Source organism: Zootoca vivipara, chromosome 10, assembly GCF_963506605.1.
Source record: "Zootoca vivipara chromosome 10, rZooViv1.1, whole genome shotgun sequence".
NCBI lineage: Eukaryota > Metazoa > Chordata > Lepidosauria > Squamata > Lacertidae > Zootoca > Zootoca vivipara.
Genome location: NC_083285.1, coordinates 42,320,686 through 42,342,574, shown reverse-complemented (window position 1 = coordinate 42,342,574; position 21,889 = coordinate 42,320,686). Strand labels below are relative to the sequence as shown.

Here is a 21,889-nt window from a genome sequence, read left to right as displayed (position 1 = left end):
TCCTTCCTCCTGAGCCGTGTTCAGAAAGTGGTGGTGGGCGATTAGTGTTCAGACCCCTGGGCTCTCACTTGTGGGGTGCCTCAGGGTTTTGTCCTCTCCCCCATGCTTTTTAACATATACATGCAGCCGCTGGGAGAGATCATCAGGGGGTTTGGGCTGGGTGTTCATCAGTATGTGGATGATACCCAGCTCTAACTATCTTTCAAATCAGAACCAGTGAAGGCAGTGAAGGTCCTGTGTGGAGTGCCTGGAGGCGGTTGGAGGATGGATGGCAGCTAACAGATTGAGGTTGAATCTTGACAAGACAGAAGTACTGTTCATGGGGGACAGGAGGCGAGCAGGTGTGGAGGATTCCCTGGTTCTGAATGGGGTAACTGTGCCCCTAAAGGACCAGGTGCGCAGCCTGGGAGTCATTTTGGACTCACAGCTGTCCATGGAGGCGCAGGTCAATTCTGTGTCCAGGGCAGCTGTCTATCAGCTCCATCTGGTACGCAGGCTGAGACCCTACCTGCCTGCAGACTGTCTAGCCAGAGTAGTGCATGCTCTGGTTATCTCCCACTTGGACTACTGCAATGCGCTCTACGTGAGGCTACCTTTGAAGGTGACTCGGAAACTACAATTAATCCAGAATGCGGCAGCTAGACTGGTGACTGGGAGCGGCCACCGAGACCACATAACACCGGTCTTGAAAGATCTACATTGGCTCCCAGTACGTTTCCGAGCACAATTCAAAGTGTTGGTGCTGACCTTTAAAGCCCTAAATGGCCTCGGTCCAGTATACCTGAAGGAGCGTCTCCACCTCCATCATTCTGCCCAGACACTGAGGTCCAGCACCGAGGGCCTTCTGGCGGTTCTCTCGTTGCAAGAAGCCAGGTTGCAGGGAACTAGGCAGAGCGCCTTCTCGGTGGTGGTGCCTGCCCTGTGGAACGCCCTCCCAACAGATCTCAAAAAAGAAAACAACTACCAGACTTTCAGAAGACATCTGAAGGCAGCCCTGTTCAGGGAGGCTTTTAATGTTTAATAGATTACTGTGTTTTATTTTTCTGTTGGAAGCCGCCCATAGTGGCTGGGGAGACCCAGCCAGATGGGCGGGGTATAAATAATATATTATTATTATTATTATTATTATTATTATTATTATTATTATTATTATTATTATTATATAAGACTCCGAAGATGCAGGTTCAAATCTCCAGTTGGCCATGAATCTCGCTAGAGTGACCTGCTCTTGAGGAAACCATTTCTTATGTTATTTCTCTGCCAAACGTGTTGGAGTGGTTCTGTGACAAATCCGAAGCTCATTTTATGGCATGTCCTTGGTTTGTATGATGTACTGGCCAGGCCTATTGTGCTTAGCAGTTGCCCCTGGACAAAATGAGTACACTGTTGAACTTGCCTAATATGTCCGTCCCCCCCATGCAATTGCATATTGGTAATGGTAGGCAAATTGCCCAGAAGCTATTCACCTATTACAGTTGTTCCTCGGAAGTCGAACGGAATCCATTCCGGAAGTCCATTTGACTTCCACAACGTTCACGAACCAAGCCGCAACGTACGTTCAGGTTCCAAAGAATGTTTGCAAACCGGAACAATCACTTTCGGATTTGTGGCATTTGGGAGCCAAAATGTTCGACTTGCGAGGCGTTTGACTTCCAAGGTACAACTGTACTAGTTTTTTCAGGAACTGTGGGTTAAACCACAGAGTCTAGAGCTTGTGGATCAGAAAGTTGGCGGTTCGAATCCCTGTAACGGGGTGAGCTCCTGTTGCTCGGTCCCAGCTCCTGCCCACCTAGCAGTTCGAAAGCACATCCAAGTGCAAGTAGATACTGTAAATAGGGACCGCTCAGGCGGGAAGGTAAACGGCGTTTCCGTGCGCTGCTCTGGTTCGCCAGAAGCAGCTTTGTCATGCTGGCCACATGACCCGGAAGCTGTCTGCGGACAAACGCTGGCTCCCTCGGCCTATAGAGCGAGATGAGCGCCGCAACCCCAGAGTCGGACACGACTGGACCTGATGGTCAGGGGCCCCTTTACCTTTACCTTTTACCTTTAGGCCTTTCTACCCTAATAGTCCACCTGAGACAAGTGAAAAGGGCATTTTTGGAAGGGAAGAAAAAGGTATAAGTTGTCTGTGAAAGAAGAATGGGAGAACAAATTATAAAATATGGGTTGAGAGGCATGTGGTTGTGGAAAGGGAAAATCTGTAAGAGCCTCTGGATCAGCATGTTTTGCCTACAATAGGGAGGCTGTCACAATACCTCCAGAAAAATGTTATCCTTAGCTTGAGTAAAGGTGTGCAGTGGAACTCCTTTCCATGAGGAAATGTGGCAAATAACTAGCAATTTCCAAAGATGGGTTAGATAGCAGGAGAAAGTGATGATGTTGATGCCCTCCCATCAGATGTCAAGGAGATAAGGAGATACAACCTTTATAAGGCACCTGAAGGCAGCCCTGTATAGGGAAGTTTTTTTAATGTTGAATGTTTTATTGTGTTTTTATATACTGGTATGTTGGAAGCCACCCAGAGTAGCTGGGACAACCCAGTCAGGTGGACAGGATACTTACCACTACTACTATTAATAGTATTATTATTCCAAATTGTATCTCCATTCTTTTTGTGACTAGCAGCCTCTGACATTTTTTTCATTCCTCTTTCCTGGTTCTTTTACATTCACTTCTTCCATAATAGCTTTCCTCTTTTAACTCCCTTCTATTGTAGTCCCAGTTTGTTTTCTTATTTATTATTACATGTCAATGCCTATCTTATTTTCTTATTTCCTTTAACACCTCCTCTCTCTTTTCCCCCTCAGAGGAGGGATACCTTCCTTCCTTCCATCCCTCTCTCTGCTGGAACCTCACTGTCTTCTGGTCGCCAGCATGCAAGGACCTGCAGGTGCTGGCATTAGTCTGACTAAAAGGCTGTGGCAGGGCTATGGCTACAGTGGTCTGTGTAGATGTGCACATTCCTGAAGTAAATGAATACTATTTGTTGGATAGGAAAGTTGAGTGAATACTATACTTGTCCATGGCCCTTTATCTGATGCGTAGAGACTTTTAAAACTTGGTTGCACTTTATGATTCTTTTCACATGTAAGGGAAGCCATAATTTCTGCCACTTTTGTGTCCAGGTGTCAGGTTTGTGCACTGTATCCTCCTCTTGGGAGGGGGCAACCTAAGTACACATCTTTGCATAAATCATTGTATCTTATACTGGGAAGACAATTTAACTGCAAACAGAACTGGAAGCCATAGTTGAACATAGATAAACTATGGCTTGCAGAATTCAAAACTTTGCCTGTTTTGACAAAGAAGTAAGTGAGTGAATTGAAGAATACAAGGTGGGAGAAGAGGAATTAGCCCAGACCATGGTTTGCCATTAAAAGCATAAAGCAATGCAGTACTGGTGTACACAAAATAATTTATACCCATGTAAGTGAAGGGAAGTAGCCCATTTTGAAATTTTAGACTTCTTACTCTTTGGTGTTCAAAGCAATTTACACAGAAAAATAAAATACTTTTTAAAAGAAAAAGCTGATATGGTGTATTTCATATGCTGCATTACCCCTTGTGATAATAGTCATATAGCCACATTTGTACTCTTAATTTATTCTTTGACCTATGACAGGTTTCTTTCATCTTTATAATAAGTTTTTAAAGTGAATTTAGATAAATTGGATTCTAACATTTGTAAAGCAGCAAGTAATGACAGTTTTCCTATTGGTTATGCAAGACAGGAGTTTAAAATTGGCCATCTCATGTTGCACAACCAAACAGTGGATGTCTGGAGATGATAAGAGCTTATCTCTAAAGCCCAGCAAGGTGTTAGGCTCATACTTAAAGCAGAGGCTCCTGAGTTTTAAGAACTCTGGCAATGCCATAGGGCTGAAGTGGTTAGAGAAATATGGAGAATGAATAGTCAGTGAAATTTTAAAAGGTAAGGGATTTGTAGAATTTATTAGTCTACTTGGATCAGAAAAGGAAGTGCCTATTATGAATCATGCATGGCTTGAAGACCAAGAAATATTGTTAAACCTTATTTCCAGCAATTCTTTAGGTTTATTCTTTAATTGTATGCCCTCATGTACCCCGTAACTGGTGTGGCTTTTAAAAGCATGTACCTATGTCTTAATTATAGAATCATAGAATTGTAGAGGTGGAAGGGACCCTGAGGGTCATTTAGTCCAACCCCCTGCAGTGCAAGAATATTTTGCCCAATGTGGGGCTTGAACCTACAACTCTGTGACTAAGAGTCAACTAAAGCATCCAAGAAAGATGGCCATCCAGCCTCTGCTTACAAACCTCCAAGGAAGGAGACTCCACCACATCCCACTGTTGAACAGATCTTACTGTCAGAAAGATCTTCCTGGTGTTATCTAGGAATCTCCTTTCTTGTACCTTGAAGCCATTGGTTTGTATTGTGCCCTCAGTAGCAGGAGACAACAAGCTTGCTCTATCTTCCATGTTACATCCCTTTAGATATTTGAAGATGGCCATCATATCTCCTCCTTTTTTAAAAAGTAATTCTGTAACCTTCCTAGAAAGTAAGTTATGGGTAAAATGAGAGAGGTGTAGCTACCTTGTATTTTTCCTGGTACTGAGTAATTGTTAGGCAGCATCTCTCTCTCTCTCTCTCTCTCTCTCTCTCTCTCTCTCTCTCTCTCTCTCTCTCTCTCTCTCTCTCTGTGTGTGTGTGTGTGTGTGTGTGTGTGTTCGTTCTCAATATTCAGAACCAGCAGGACATGGAATAAAATTGTCAGGGATGGTCATTTCTGTAATTTTGTGTTATAACATGCTCCCCATTTCAACCATTTTGTGAATGGTCCCCCAACCCTCTAAAAATTCAGAGTGTACCCACTAGTGCAAAACATTTGTTGAGTAATTGTTTTTCCGCATTCGAAAGTAACCCTAAATTTGCATCTAAGCATATAAATTAGCATAATATTTTATGCACATGGGTCATGGACCTGTGCCCTTAGACTTTTAAGTACTGTATATACAGGTACTCAAGTATAAGCTAACTTTTTCAGTGTATTTTTTATGCTAAAAAAAAACCTCAGCTTATACTTGAGTCAAGCGGGTGGTGGCGGAGGGACGAGCAGCCTGAAAGCAGCTGTTTTGGGCTGCTCCTTCCTCCTCCGCTGCCTTTGCCGCTGTTGGCGGAGAAGGAACAAGCAGCCTGAAAGCAGCCCTTTCAGGCTGCTCCTTCCTCCTCTGCTGGTTTGTGGTATGGTGAACTGGCTTATACTTGAGTCAATAAGTTTTCCCCTTTTTGTGGGGGGGGGGGGTAAAATTAGGTGCCTCGGCTTATATTCGGGTCGGCTTATACTCGAGTATATGGTATCTAGCAACACCACTGTTAAGGTACTTCTGGACACAGTAAAAAGCTGAAATATATGGCCCAGTTTGCTAGAGAACTGAAATCTGGAATTCTAATAACATGTACAGGAGTACTGTATTGGACATCACACTACCCAGCCCTAGAGGTGGCACATGTAAATAGCTTCAGAAACAACCAAGAAGGAAAATACTTTAAATCTTTTAAGTCACTGGAGTAGCCAACATGATGCCCTCCAGATGTTGTTGAGTACAATTCGTATCTTACCATGCTTACTTGGGCTAATGGGAGTTGGAAGTCAAACAACATCTGCAGAACACCTCTTTGCCTATCCCTGCTTCATGTCTATTCTGAAAGCAGACCCTATCAAATACTTAAGCACACAGTTACAAATCTGTGAACAAATACATGGTCTGGTGCAAGCGTAATGCTGTATAATTTCTTGTCTATAACCAGATGCACTGAAGCTAGTACTAGTCATGATTAGTTGGAAACCAGAGTTTACAATCTTAATTCTATTCATGCTTAGTAAGATTGCAGCACATGGAACACTAACCGTGGAGGGAGAAACGTTGTGGGAAGGAGATTTGGAATCGTAGAATTGGAAGGGACCAAGAGTCATCTGTGTTTCCTAACAGTTAAATTGAAACGTTGTTTCTTAACCAACAAAAACAAACTGGTAGTCACGCCCAGGTGATGGGTAATGTTCCAGTTTTTTTAGCTGGTGTATTTCAGCCATTTTTCATCTAATCTCTGGAATTTGGGTAGGACGTACTCATCACCAAAGAGATGCTCCATGATTAAAAAAAATAGTGATGTGACCAATCTCAGTTTTCATAAGGAAAATATTTGGTAGTTTACAGTACTAGAAAATGTGAAATGCCTTAATTATGCAGCTACTCCTGTAGCTCTATATAATGTTAGTGCTAAGGTTTCTAGCTTTGCCTCTTCTTTAATATGCTAGTATTAAAGGAAATTTTGTTTGTTTGGAGAAGCATTCAGTTATTTGAGTCTTTATTTGCAGTCTGAAGTGATGAACACCAGACATAGGTTTGCCATCTCAGTGAGAACTAGACAGTGGATGCCAGGGCAGGATGTGGCCTTCAGCCACATCATAAGTTGTGGAAGATCTGCGAATTATTTGCAAAAAGAGTTTCAAAAATTCACCCTTTCACAAGAGACCATTTCCACATCCATATTTTTCTTCCTCCACACTAGCTTCCCCTCACACAACATGTTGCCCAGCCTCTGCTTTCCCATCTGCTTTCAGTCTCTGCCTGTGTCCCCAAATCAAGGTTTGTTAAACCCTCACTATTCCTACTTGAACATCTTTCTAATCTATGAGGGGAGGGAATGACAGCAACATTTTAATCTCTCCTGGGGTGACACAGTACCTTGGCCGTATCAGTGTGAATCAAATTTCCTGACACCCACTGCTCCACCCATAGTGACTGTTGCCACTGAGCATGCGTAATATAGTTGTATAGCATGGAAGATGGAAAGTCCACAATGGACTTTAAATACTAAATGAAAGGCAAACCTCAGTAACACATTTAAAGTTTTGAAAGCATCGACCACTTGGGCAGATATTAAAGCCTTCTTAAAAGAAGATGGGTAATGCCTGGAGGAAAGAATCCTTCCTGTCCCCAACGTTTAAATTACACTCATTTGGCTATTGTGTCCAATTAAGCTTGGGAAATTCTGACTTCACTGAGGAGAATTCTCTATACCAAATTTAGAATGGTTGGACAAATGTTGATTTTTAATAAAGAAAAACACATCTCAGTGTACATAATCAACTTATACAGAATAAAAAATTGGAAGCCCTTATATGAAAAAGTAAAGAATCTAGGTCCCATATTTACTCATTTCATGTTTCAACATATAAAACTTTCTTCTTCATGTTTTGCCTTATCATAACTATGAGTGCTAACCATGAGAGTGGCAATATGACCGTGGGGTGTGCATTTGTCAAACTTCAAATGGCAATCTCTTGGTTAGAGCTAACAATGGAAACTGGTGTTAAATTCTGATAGGGAAAAGGGCCACTTTGGACAAAATGTGTTTTGCTCCATCAATGCTGACCTGCAATGCTTGCCTTCGCAGATGGAACATGAGGATTTTGTAATGGAAGGGCATGGCAAGACTCCACCTCCTGGTGAAGAAAACAAACAGTGAGTCATGTTTATTTAAAAAGGGCCTTAATCAGTAAATTATACAAAACATGCAGGATAAATGTGTCTGAAGCATTGCTTCCTTTTTAACATATTCACAGTTTTGTCATAAAATCATAATATCTTAAGTGGCCAAAATAAAGGTTCTAATCCTAAACACACTTACTAGGGAGTACGCCCAATTGAACACAGTGTGCCAGGTTCAACTAATGAGCCACGCTCATGGAAGCCCAGACAAGGACTTGCTAGGGCAATGCATTTCCCCCTGCCCCCAATTGGCTTTGGTGTGTGTGTTAAAAGAACCCCCAGAACAGCACAGGGAAGAGAGGAGAAGAGGGATCGTTCTGTCTGGCAAGCTGAAATGCTTGGGCTGATGGAATGATTGTCATAGTGCTGCATTAAATTCCTCTCAGTAGAACTTACTTTTGGATTGACATGTGTAGGGTGGCCTTTCCTGGAGAACATACCATATTGCCAGTGGTGTACGTGCAACTTTATATCACTTTGCTAGAGAAATCACAGCAGTATGCATGGTAGGGCCTTCCTATTAAGTTTATGAAGTTTATTTAAAAGTATCCTTTCTCAAATGTGGGCCTTACCTTTCAAAGCTAAATTTGGATTTCCCGCTTCTAATATGCCCAGACATTAACATGTATTCCAGTATGGTAGCATAGTGACCTGTTTTTGGCAGTGCACTCTGATTTTACAGTTTCTGCAGGAGAAAATTGTTTACATGCTCAGTACCACAAGAAGGTATGTGGTTGCATTGATGGATGCATTAGCCTTTTATTCCTCCACCCATTCTTCTTAGATTCACATGGTCTTCTGTCCTCTTCCAGCTGCTCAACTTCTGTACCCTGTCTTCTTTTTTCCTCCCTCGTAGGCATACATTGAACTTCCTAGCCCTCAACCCTTTAAGCTGCCCAACATCCTTGTCTCTGCACTCTACCCCTCCCAACAGTGCACAGCTGCTCTTTTCCCTCTCAGTGTTTTTTTCCCCCTTCTTGTATGATACTCAGTGATCTATCACTGATTCTCTTCCCTCCTCCTCCACACTTTGGATGTTCTTCAATATTACTGATTCTCACCCCAAAAGAGATGGTGGGTTTGCAGGTAATAAACATATTCTTTTATATGCTTATGGATGGGTAACCTGTTCCAGTCAGAAGACCACATTCCCTCAAGGACAACTTCTTTGGGGCTTTGTGCCAGCAGTGAGGTGGGTCTAGCTCAGGGATAAGGAAACCTGTTGGGCTCCAACTCCCGTCAGCACTAGCAGGCATGGGCAGTGGAAAAGGTTACTGCATATTTATCTCACCAGCTCTATTTAATGTATAAAATGCCTTCAATTCATCTAAACATTTTTAAAAGAATATCCTCTTCTCTCATGGTAATAGGAATGAAACCTGTGATTTCCTACACACTGCTGTAATTGAAACCAGAAAGACTCAATACAATTTTTTGCTTCTTGTGATGTTACAGTTTTCTGATACATTTCCAAACAATACCATCTGCAGTTCTACCTTTTCCTATATTTTCCAGCACCTTCAGTGAAATACATGCTGCTATTCATGGTGATTATTCTATTCTGTTCTATTCTAATATTTACACACACACACACACACACACACACACACACACACACACACACTTTCACTAGCTAAGTACTGTGTGGGTACTGGAAAAAGAGCTGGTTATGAAAGTGTTGAATCCATACTCCTGATTTGCTTCAGGCTTCTGTATCACTTGCATTTTTTTGGTTTGTTTTAAGAGAACTCTGTCTTGGACTACTTCTACTCATGACAAAAAAAAATCTACTAGTGCCAGGGAAGGAAGAATCTGTGATAGAAGATAATGCAAAGACCTACTGATCTTGTCGCAGCTAGCACAAAAGTTGTGGGAAGATGGAGGAAAAACAAAGACCAACCAGCTTTAGGACTAGCATGCTTTCCATCCCTTTCAGGGGTGTGTTGGGGGATGGGAGGGCTTTGGATCCTGTGGATTTAATCCTTCCCATACAGACACCTTTTCCCTTTTACTGCTGTTGTGTGCTGGCTGCAGAGTTTCCACAGTCTCACTAAGAGACTCCCAAGAGTGGTCCTCCTTGGTGCAATACAATATCCTATGGCTCCCAGAGGCTATGCAATTGCACTCTCAGAAACCCTTGGGCTTTGAAATTGAGGATATTTTATAATAGACAAAACTTCAACTAACATGTGTAACTTTATCTTTTAACGTCTCCTACTTTTTGCTGATAGCAATGGTTGTTTTTTTTTCTTTTTGCCATTAAAGTGTGATAGTTGCTCTGTTTTTTTGGATAAAGTCTAAGGAGCAGGAACTTCTGGATGGGGCATAGAGCACTCATTACAAATTTGGCAGAAAATAGTAAAATACACACCTGTTTTAAAATGCATTTAAATTCGTTTGGTTGTCTACAGTAGATTCCACTCTGAAGTTGCAGCAGTCTAAAGTTGTGCAGGAATAACAAGAATGTGCTTTTTTAAGGTTTCTGGAGAGTTAATAAATGTAATTCTTAGGATGTACATGACTATCTAATGTAGTCTATCATAATTTTCTACCTCTCCTACTTTCATAGTCATACTTTAAAATAGGCTTGAGTATGCATGACTTGAGTATGTGGAGGCTTGAGTATGCATGGCCTCCATCAGCCTTTCCCCCATCCTTGTGCTCTTCATATGTTTTAGACTACAGCTCCCATCATCCATGACTATTGGCCATGCTGGCTGGGTCTGATAGGAGATCAGCATCCCAGCACTTGGAAGGCATCAGATTGGGAGAAAGCTGGTTATATCATTAGTCTTGAACTGGAGGATTTCTGCCCATTTCTGAGACTTGGTGACTGAATTAAGTTGTATCAGCAGTTGCATTACTATTTTTGTTTCCTTGATTCTTACTCCTCCTTGCAAAAAGAAAAAAGAACATGAGCAATATATATATATAGTTGGCCCTGCCACGCGTTGCAGTGGCTCAGTTTGTTAAATGGAGCCTCAGAGTCCCACTTCAGACTCCCCTCACCTTCAGAGTCCCCCTGTTTTTCGTGTGTTATGTTTACATAGGTGCATCCCTATATCTCCCCCTACCCTGTTCTGTCCCTCCTCCCCCCATCCCCCGGTTCATCCCTGTGATTGGGCCCACCCTGTCCCAACCTATGACCTTTTCGCCCCCCCATCCCCCACCCAGGCAGGCCCCTACCTCCACTTGGCCTAGTATGGAAAGTGGCCTAGTCTGCAAAGCTGAGGCGAGATACTGTGGAGAGGGCAGGTTTCATCCCTGTGTCTCCCCCCTCCCCATTACCTATCCCTGCGCCCTATTTGCCCCCCCAACCCCCCAGGCAGGCCCCTACCTCCACTTGGCCTAGTCTGGAAAGTGGCCTAGTCTGCTGCGGCCTATTCAGTCTGCTTGGCAATGCTGGGCCTTGTTGCTGCAAAATGCCTGTTTTCAGTTGGTTGCTGCGGAATTTTGTGATGTCATCTGGTGGTGCCGCTTTGGAGGCAGCAGGGTGCGATCTGTCTTTCTATAGGATGCTGTTGGAGTCTTCAGAACTTCTGCTGGTGATGCATAATTTGGGCGCCACTTTTTTGTGTTTAATCATTTTAGGTGTGAAAGGTGTGCTTTTGGGGGGGGATTTACTCCAGATCCATCCCTGATGGGCAAGGTACGCTTTGCCCTAATTTGTTGGAATTCAGTTCAGCGGTTACGGTGAAAGGCTGGGACATCCACGCATGCAGTGGGAACATTTATATATATATAAGATGGGTCGCATTGGAAGATGGGTTTTAAGTTTGGATTAGGAGAAACTGGGGTCTACACTGTTAATCATTCCTATAAGAGTGTGGTTTATTTTGTATAATGAACTCTTTAATGAGAGTGAAATTAACAATCTTTTTACATAAATCAGGCACAGAATAAGGCTTTTTAGATGTTTGTTTTCCTCTGCTGGGGAAACAATGGTTTCAGTATTGAGGGTTAGGAGTGACCTCTGTTCAATGGCTATGGTTTTGATGTTCACTTCTACATGTTGTGAGGGAATTGAGGGAGGAAGCATGTGAACAGCATGCATTTGTGGGGAGTAGCATCCAGCAACATCTTATTAACTTGCTCAAAGCTGTCATGTGAGTTATATGGTTATACCGATTAGTACCTAGGACTTCCTTATCCCACAGCTGAACTGATCCAGTACAGGAAAATGTTGAGGTCATCACATGCTGACCCATGATTTTTCTCTGTGTGGAACTGCATTCTGTATCATACTGAGCTTTGAGGTAAGTAGAATAACAGCTCAGTATGGAGGTAGTCTTTGTGCGTAATTATTGGACTGATTTCTCTTGGTATTTTTCTAAAGAATGAAAGATAATAATAATAATTTATTATTTGTACCCTTGCCCATCTGACTGGGTTAATCTGGGTGGCTTCCAACATATATAAAAGCATAATAAAACATTGAACCTTAAAAAGCTTCCCTTTTTATACAGGGTTCCCTCCAGATACTGGGGAAATCCAGCCAGATGGGCGGGGTATAAATATATTACTATTATTATTATTATTATTATTATTATTATTATTATTATTATTATTATTATTATACTTTTGAGCTTTTCCATGTCATGCAGAAAGAGTACTGTATTTTACCTGAAATTCCATTTCCCATCAAAGCATTTGCTTTTGAAGTAAATGTGCTAATATAAGCTCTTGATTGTGACTGTACAAATGAAGTAGGCATTCAAATGAAAGCCCCTTTATCTAGTAGTGGCAAAATTCATTTACTAAAATAGTCCCTTCATGAGCTTTTGACGCAGAAGAAAAAATAGGATTCATGATGTCCGGACCTTTTTATATACAGTAGGTTCACACAGGTGGTTATTCCTTCTGTCTCAATGGAGGCAAGAGAAACATCACATAAACAGTAACTATTATAAGGAAGCTCATCAATCAGCTGTGATACCTCAGTACACTGTCAAGTGACCTGGTAACTGCCATACCACACTATATTAGTAAGAATCTGTAAATGTCTGGTTATTTAGAAGGCTAGTGTAGCTAAAACAAATGAAAACAAAATTGGGGGCTTGCAATGGTATGTTGTGAAAACAATGTAGCACACCCATGCATTGCTTTTATCATGTCCTTGAACTGAATAGTAAAATGTTTGTTGTGCGATACATGATGGCATGTCCATGCTGCAGGGAACTCCTAAGTAACTCTTGTTATCCCTTTTTGGGGAGGGGTAATGTGTGTTGTTGATATAATGGGTGAAAGAGCCAAGGTTTTGGATGATGATGATTGATGTAGATGTATAGTCTGGTTAGAACATTCCAATGGAAGAGGAATGGTCTAGTGACTCTAGTTTGTCTGGCACTGATGTGATGTACTTTCCTCAACTTACTCATGCAAGTGTGCACACACCCCTTTCACATACAGATGCTCGTACCTTTCATTCTCACTTCTCTGGTGTAGTGCTTACTAAGGCATTAGACATATTGAGCTGCAATGTGCTTTTCCTTTTGAGTCATATACAGCTGTAACAAAATCAGAAGTGCTGCAGGAAAGAGCCTTGGATTTTCCCCAGTATCCACCAAAATAGGTAGTTCTGTTCTGTTTTTAACCATTCTATTCCTCTCTTACCCTTATTCATTCTGTTGCTCTATGTACCATACTCTTGAGTTGATTACTGCCAACTGATGACTACTAGATTGTACTGTAGTGGAAAAAGGAAGACGATTGAATACTGTACTGGATAGTGACAAGATGCATGCGATGAGTCATCAGTTCAAGAGGTTTAGGATGAATAGTTTCCAAGATGTATGCAGTTGTTTCAGTTAATTAAAAATGGCTCTTCAGGTAGTAGTTGTTTTGAGGTGGGTGGGGGTAGATCTAAGAACTTACAAGATGGCTACAATTTTTTTCCAATGCTAGGAAGGATTGTGTGTTTAAACTTGAAAAGAGGCTCTAGTTTTTAAGAAATAACATTTTTTTGTGAAATTCAAGCTCCCATTTTTTCATTCAAGCTCCCATCAGTGGTTTACAGCGGTAAAATACCATGCATTCTTAGCTTCCATATATAATTTATTTCTGATAAAGTTCAGAGCCAAATCCCCAAAGGTCTTTGACCCAGCAACAGCTTGCATAGACATATTGATAAGAATTGGTTTATCATTTTATTAGTGAGTTTTTTTGTTTATAGTTACTACAGATGATAAACCAGATTTAATGTCCGTGGTTAAACCACTGAGCCTAGGACTTGCTGATCAGAAGGTCAGCGGTTCGAATCCCTGTGACGGGGTTAGCTCCCGTTGCTTGATCCCAGTTCCTGCCAACCTAGCAGTTCGAAAGCACATCAAAGTGTAAGTAGATAAATAGGTACCGTTTCCGTGCGCTGCTCTGGTTCGCCAGAAGCAGCTTTGTCATGCTGGCCACATGACCCGGAAGCTGTACACCGACCCCCTCAGCCTATAGAGCGAGATGAGCGCCACAACCCCAGAGTCGGTCACGACTGGACCTAATGGTCAGGGGTCCCTTTACCTTTAATGATCTTCAAACTTGCTAAGTTTGACATTGCTCTAGTACTCATAACCAATAGTCTAGTTGCAAAGCTACTCTGGCTCAGTTGCTTTAGGCCTGCTCAGGATTCTGATGCTGATTAGACTTTCTAGACAAACTAAAACAAATGCTTTATTTGCATAGCCACGTCCATCACACAGCTGCTTTTTTGTGTGAAAGCAAATATCATGCAACTATTGTAGTTCTTGTAGTGGACAAGCGTTCCTTTTTGTCCTGAAATGCAGAATTGTGTGTGAACAACCCACAGTGTAAGTGCATCATATAAATGATGAGGCAGAGTTTAGTTGTAAAGGTCTGCATACCGTACTGTTTACTCATAAGTAGCAAGCTTGGCCTACACAGTTACAACCTAAGCCAAAATCCATGGAAACTGACTCATAGAGGAGCATTCTGTGTTTATATGCTGCCCACACCAACCAATAACTAAACATTTGTTTTCAGTTTCTGTTAAAAATGTGATGGTTTCATCTTTCCTTTGCTGTTCCTTGTCTCCTCCCTCCCCTGCCATTCTCACATTGGTGATAAGCTAATTGCCAGCTACACTTTAAGTTGTTTCTTGTTAAGTTGTTTCTCATATATATATTTGCTTTATTTTATTTTGGGTCACAACCTTTGAAATCTTCTCTTGTATTCTGATATGTTTCTTCAAGATTCTGTGGCTGTTCTAGCATTGTAATTTATTGGTGCCTTATTTATAGGTTGCTTTTGGTACATACATACATACATACATACATACATACATACATACATACATACATACATACATAGATAGAAAGATGTGGGAGAGGGAAGACTTTCGAGAGGGTGAAAATCATTTATTTCTCTAAAGTTGGAGGAACTACAATATGAAAAGTGAAATGGTCCCTGTTAAAAACCAAACATACAGTAAAAGAAAGCTCCAAAGCAGCTGACACCACAATGATCCCTGCCCATCCTGCTGGTGGTGCTGTGGCAGTTTGCCACCCTTTCTTATTTAACTTTTGCAGTTTAGGGTCTGTAGGAATCACCCTGTTGCCCTAATTAGTGGTGAGACCTTTCTTTTTGGCCTAGCCAGGTTCAGACTTTTATGTGCCTCTTGACTGGGCTGAGCTAGTTTACTACTGTATTTTATGTTTTTAATATATAAAAGCTATTTAATAGCCTTCTCTACAAATAGCCTGTAGTCTTTTGGGGTGTTGTAGTACAACAGTTGCAGAACCATATTTAACCTATATGCTTCAGCTTTGTGCCCTTGTCTCAAAGTAGCCTCAACCAGCATAGAGATTATGTGGGCTGTAGTGCAAAGCATTTGGAGGGGCAGGCTTCTTCAGATTGATAATGATATGCTGTATATTTTTGCTTTGGTGCCTGTTGAAGGTTCAGATGGCATAGAACTTGATAATAGACCTGCTAACTGTGATATGTTGCTGGAAACATACATTTCTAGTTGTCCTGGCACATTTCAACGTGCTGGCTTTGATCTTTAATGCCCTAAACTTCTGGGGTAGAAAGTATCTTGCAACAACTTCCTCCCCTGCATCTCCTACAAGTTCAATTTAGTACATTGAGCTGATTTTTAAATGACAAGTAACAATTATCTTTAATTTATACAGCCTGAAAAAGAGTTCTGATGAAGTGGAATGCTTTCTCACTGCTTATTTAAATTGGTTCTAATGTTGCATTTGTATTTTTTCCCAATTGGTCTTCAAACAGACCAACTACTATTTTGGAGTAAGGGGAGTGGAAAACATTTCCTGAAGGTAGGTTTTTTTAAAAATACAGAAAATGTGTTATACTTCTGGAACTAAGAAAGGTTTTTTTTATGGAACAGGATTGTTAATGAACTATTTCACACTTTGAAGTAGTTGACAATTTGTGGATATGGTGCAAATTTAGAAGCATTTGCAGGTATGTGTGGCACATTGGGGGCATTTGGAAGAGTGAGATCTGTTTGCCTAATAAGGAATTGAGCACTTACAAATGAGCATCTACTCTTAAGTACCTGCTCCTACCACCATTAACTGTTGCACCTCTTAGTTGCTAGAAGATATTATATGTGAATAATTATTAGAATCAATGGTAAGTTCAGCTGAAGAAATTATATTAGAATTAAGACTTTAATAGTATTGCATTTCCCACTTCCTCAGAAGGACTCGGGACTATGTTTTGCTGTTTACTAATAGACCTTTCACACACACCATACAAAAGTCCTGTGGAATGGAACAGGCTTCAGATACTGTCTGGAAGAGATAGGGAGGAGACCTTCAGGAGCACAGGTAAAAATGTGTTAGAGCGAACGTATTTCATAATAATTCTCAACTTTTTCTGTAAACCATTGTTGCAGCTTGCACTATTGTGGCAACAGTGGTTTACAAACTAGGTTGATAAGTGTTAATCAGGAGTGTCTCCAAAGCAAGGTTTATGCTTAACTTTTTGGGCATAATGTTTTCCTGTGCACATGGAAGTCTGCTCCCTATTTCTTCCTGTTGTTAGTGCCTTCCTGTTTGTCATAGGGCCGGGGGGGGGGGGTAGTCATGGGTTTCATGGCTGAGAAGGGATTTGAAGCTAAATCTTCTAGTCCACCATATGGTGGACCAAATGAACATGGCTATTAGTTTTTTATTCCATAAATTTGTCTAACCCTCTTTTAAAGCCATCCAAGTTGACGGCTTTCACTGCTTCCTGTAGGTGCAAGTTCCATAGTTTAACTATATGCTGCATGAATAAGTTATTTCACCTTTCCTGAATCTTCCAGTGTTCAGCATTATTGATGTCCCTCATTTCTAGTGTTATGATAGAGGGAGAAAACTTTTCTCTGTTTCTTTCATGCTATGCATAATTTTATAAACTTTTGTCATATCACATTTTCTCTAAACTAAAAGTCCCAAACACTGCAGCCTGTACTGATATGGGAGTTGCTCCATCCCCTTGATCATTTTTGTTACCCTTTTCCAGCTCTGAATATCCTTTTTGAGGCAAGGTGTCTGGACCTGCACACAGTATTCCAAGTGCAGTCGCACCAAAAATTTGTATAATGGCATTGTGATATTGGCAATTGCATCTTCTGTTCCTTTCCTTAACATGGGACAGGACCTTCAAATTTGAGATCCTCTGCTTATATATCTCTGTCTCTGAATACTACTTGCTGGAAATTGCAATGGATGGGAGGACTGCTGTTACCCTCAAGACATGCATGCAGTCTTCCTATAGGCATCTGGCTGTGCACTGTGAGAACAAAGTGCTGAACTAGAGGGGCCTTTGGCCTGATCCAGCAGGGCTCTTCTTATGCTCTTTCCCCCCAGGGAAGTTTGCTGGACACCCACTCTGTCATTTGAGTGTCTGATTAAATATTCACATTTCCAGGCTTCTAACTTTTGAGATAGTTTAATTTTGATTTTATATTTTGTATTATGACACAATTTAAGCCATTTTGTGCAGCACTGTATAAAATTTTGCAGTATTGTGTGCCTTAATATACAAGTAGTTACTGATTATGCTAAATTATAAGAATACAAATGAGTAAAGACTACATGGAGTAATATTGCAGTCATGGTGACTTGTATCACAGTGCCATACATTTTTCCATACATTTGGAATCTGAATATTCAAGAATGATTTTGATTAAAGTGTTGGTAATTTTAAATTGCAAAGAGTAACTCTTTGAGTTTGTTTGAAAAGCTGGATTTTAGTCTGCCATTAACCAGGCAGTTTGTTGCCTTTATTGATTGAGCAGCTGGCAGAAGTGATGGGGTACACATTATAACAGTACCAATGTTATTTGGGGTGGTATTGCTGTTACCAGTTAATTGTATCGTGTGGATTTTTATATTTTTGGGTGTTAGTAAGCATTGGTGAGAAATGCAAAGTGAAATTGAGAAGCTTACAATGATGTGTCCTAGACGGGGGACGACAACGACTGCAGTTTTTTACGGGATTATTATTTTAGTATGTGTAATACTGTTGATTATACACTTGAGGAATACTAGAGAACGTGCGCTGTTGCAGCTTTCACAAACGGGAGTGCACGAGAAAATGAAAGAACTGCGTTTCCTTTAAAATTCTAGCTTTCCACCCTCCTTCCTGATTGACAGCGTGCGCGAGTCACATGGCCTGCCTCTATTTGAAGGTCACAAAAAGCTGCTTCCTTTATAAAGACGGAGGGGGAGAGCGAGGAAGAGGGAGTGTGTGTGCGCGCGCGCGCGAGCGAGCGAGGGAGAGAGCGAGTTCAAGCCAAGATGGCCGACGGAGTCTCTGCTGGCTTTTGAACATTTCAAATTGAAATCATAGAAATATAGCAAAATCATTTTTGAGATCTCTTAACTTCCATTTTTACCCTGTATGCCTCAACTTGCTGGATTTAAGCACTGTTGCACTTTATGAGGTTAGTAGTAGTTCTATCTTTCTTTGTCGCGTATTGATTTTTTCTTTTTTAGGGGGTGCGTTTAGTTTGACGGTTTCGTCTGATAATTGCAGCACGACGTTTGCTTCGCGTAAGCGTCTGTGAATCGCTTTGATCTTAGATCAAGTGCAGTTGCCAGGATTTAAAGAAAAATCTAAAAGAAATACGTGGCATATTTTGGGAGGTTTAAATGCGTTTAAAATACCTTTGCATAGAAACCAGCTTTATGTGTTAAATCTTTTATTTTCATAAGGTTCTCAGAGTGCCGTCTACACACACTTGAGGCTTGTAAATCTGCTGCAAAAATTAGCATAAATTAAATCGTCTTGCATTCTTGTTGCTACGATTGACATATTATATAAACCTATAGTTCTTAAGAGATTCAGAGGGCAAAAACAATACAGCAGTGTTTGCACGTTTTTTTTAAAACACGGCTTTCGAATTAGTATTGAAGCAGTTCGAGATTTTGGAAGATGCCTACGTTCAAAATCTACCATGCATAATGTATAGGAGTGCACATTCTCTTGCGTGCGGGTGCGCCCCCTCCTCCTGTTTGACTGCATCCCTTCCCCCTTTTCCGTTGCAACCAGATGCATTTTATTTGGATTGCAATTGGAACTAGATGGTCGCGCTCTGTAAACATAGCATGTAGAGTTCAGAAGAGGCAATCTTACTAGTTAATGCCAGTTGAGAAAATGGTCTCCTGCTTTAGAATCCTTTCCTTTAGCGGCTTTCTCCTCTTTTCTGGAAGTTTTAAATCTGGCAATGTTGGCACAAATATTTTTTTAAAAAAACAACAGTGGAATGTGAAATAAGTACTTTGATTTTACATATTTAATCCGTTTGAAATGAGAACTCATAAGAAAAATAAAGATGGTATCTTACATGGATTTAAAATGCTTTCCCTTTAAAATTAAGTCCTGTGTTTCACATCTCTCCAAAGGAAGCAGTTCAGCAATGGGGGATCATTGTAAATCTTGCTTTCAGTGGGCAAGCCCTTCCCCCTGCATTGTGTGAATGTGATGTAATGCACCTCTCTGTGGGGTAGAATTGAATAGGACAATGTGAATTTTGATTGTCATGTATTTTCTCCCTCTTTCTGAAAGGCCTTGTGTTCAGTCTGTATTATGTTTATTTCTATAGCAAGAGGATGGCACTAGTCTGAATTTCAGTGCTGTAATTGATAAATTACAAGAACATTTAGCTGACTTTATACCCCTCACTGACTTGAAATGTTTTTTTGCAGCACACAGCACAAGTAAAGCAAAACTTGAAGCATCGCAACAGTTTTTTAACCAGTTTACACAGCTTAATGACACAATTATCAGTATTTTAAGCAATGTTGTTTCAAGCCTAGTTCCATTGAGAGTGTTCCCTCCTTGAGCTTGTTATGTACTTGTGTGTGCGTGCACACATGTATTCAAGTGGGTGACCTACTTAAGACAAAGTAACCTTGACTCAGTTTTGAGGGTTAACTTGATAAAGTATGCATTGCAGCTGGCATGCTTCTGTGTCACATATTTCTGTATCATGTAGAGAAGGGCATAGAATTAACCATTTAAAATAATAATAATGAAACACTGTTTGTCTTTAGAAGTCAGCAAAAATGATGGATACTGTTTGAGCCATGAAGGCCATCATACAGACTTGGTTAATATGAACTGTTTCCCGGGAGAGGGGTGCAGAAAGCTATGGTTAAGGTGACTGATTTTAAATCATCTAGAAAAGAAATTCACATTTTCTAAACAAATATGCTGGTTGCTATTACAAGTAAATTGCAAGTAAACAAAGACTTTATACAGTCTAAGAGCACAATCTAAAATCTCTGGTCATGCAGCCACATGCAGTGAGAATGATGTTTGCTTAGGAAATGAGGACTGGTATCTTTGTCTGTGTGTAAATCACTCCCTTGGATAGAAGCAGCAAACATGGACATGGAATTCTGAATAAACATGTGTAAGGCCCTAGGTGTTTAGAACTTTCCACATGCAATGGCTAGTGCTTACTGGGCAATGTATTTCTTAATGAGATGGAAGGTAGATGTACATGCTATCTGGTTAATGGTAAATATTCATATCATAATATTTTGCTAAGTTCTTGTATTGAAGGGCAGAAAAGAGGAGTACAGAATAAGCACATAGCCCTGCTTATTCAGTCCAGAGGCCTGTCTAGTCTAATGTATTGGGAAGACAATAAACATGGCATTAAAGCAATAGCTCTCCTGTTGTCGCCTACCCCCACAATTGGCATTCTGTTATGTACTGCCCCTGAACATGGGAGATACCATTTAGCTATTACTATGGCTGCCATTCTCCTTTTCCAGGGACGCGGATGGCGCTGTGGGTTAAGCCACTGAGCCTAGGGCTTGCCAATAAGAAGGTCATCGGTTCGAATCCCCGCAACGGGGTGAGCTCCTGATGCTCAATCCAAGCTCCTGCTAACCTAGCAGTTCGAAAGGACGTCAAAGTGCAAGTAAATAAATAGGTACCGCTACAGCGGGATGGTAAACGGCATTTCCGTGTGCTGCTCTGGTTCGCCAGAAGCGGCTTTGTCATGCTGGCCACATGACCTGGAAGCTGTACGCCGGCTCCCTTGGCCAATAACGCGTGATGAGTGCCGCAACCCCAGAGTCTGTCACGACTGGACCTAATGGTCAGGGGTCCCTTTACCTTTACCTTATGGCTGCCATTCTCCTTTTCCAGCTCACCCATTTCAACTACCTTTCCAAGATCACTTATATGGACTCACTAGGTGGCTGTGCATCTGATAGGAAACTCACTATAATAAAGATATGACTTTCAGGGGCCAACAACATGGTACCTGCAGATGCATATGCACCCCCAGAGACTTCCTCTGGTGCATACAGCCCCCCCCATTAGATTTCAAAAGAGGTGGTGGGTACCTACAACAGTTTCTTCTGATTGCAAATGGAATCAAAAAGCTTAGTGACTTCTGACTTACTGTCTTGATCATACAAAATAAAAACATTTCCTTCCAGTTGTACCTTAGAGACCAACTAAGTTTGTTATTGGTATGAGCTTTCGTGTGCATGCACACTTCTTCAGATACAATGCACATGAAAGCTCATACAAATAACAAACTTAGTTGGTCTCTAAGGTGCCACTGGAAGGATTTTTAAAATTTTGTTTCAACTACGGCAGACCAACACGGCTACCTACCCGTGTCTTCATCATGTTTCACTTCAGTTGAACATTCCTCCCCTATAGCAGAGGTTGTCAACATTTTTGAGTCCACGGCTCCCTTAACCAACTACATCTTTCTGAGGCACCCCTGTGGGTCTCAGGAGCCCAGTTACGTCACCCCTTGCCTGAAAAGCTGACCGCCTCTCATCCTTTTTTGAACACCCTTGTGGAGGGTTCCCCCAGCCTCCTCTCCCCTCTCCTTGGTAGTCCTCTGGGCAGCCATTGC

At 41.3% G+C, this 21,889-nt stretch overlaps 1 protein-coding gene across 16 annotated transcripts in view; it reads left to right on the top strand.

Annotated features, from left to right (window-relative positions):
* Positions 1-21,889, top strand: part of TNRC6B (trinucleotide repeat containing adaptor 6B) — a 110,464-nt gene that overhangs the window by 11,571 nt on the left and 77,004 nt on the right. For 5 of the 16 annotated variants that reach the window (XM_035128450.2, XM_060279807.1, XM_060279803.1 and 2 more), the window contains exons 2-3: positions 2,808-2,890; positions 7,439-7,506. The exons of 2 other annotated variants lie outside the window; for them this stretch is intronic. In XM_035128450.2, the coding sequence (XP_034984341.2) occupies positions 7,439-7,506 (68 nt within the window). In that variant the 5' untranslated portion in view covers positions 2,808-2,890. 9 more of the 16 variants (XM_060279801.1, XM_035128446.2, XM_060279802.1 and 6 more) reach the window with 5 other exon arrangements.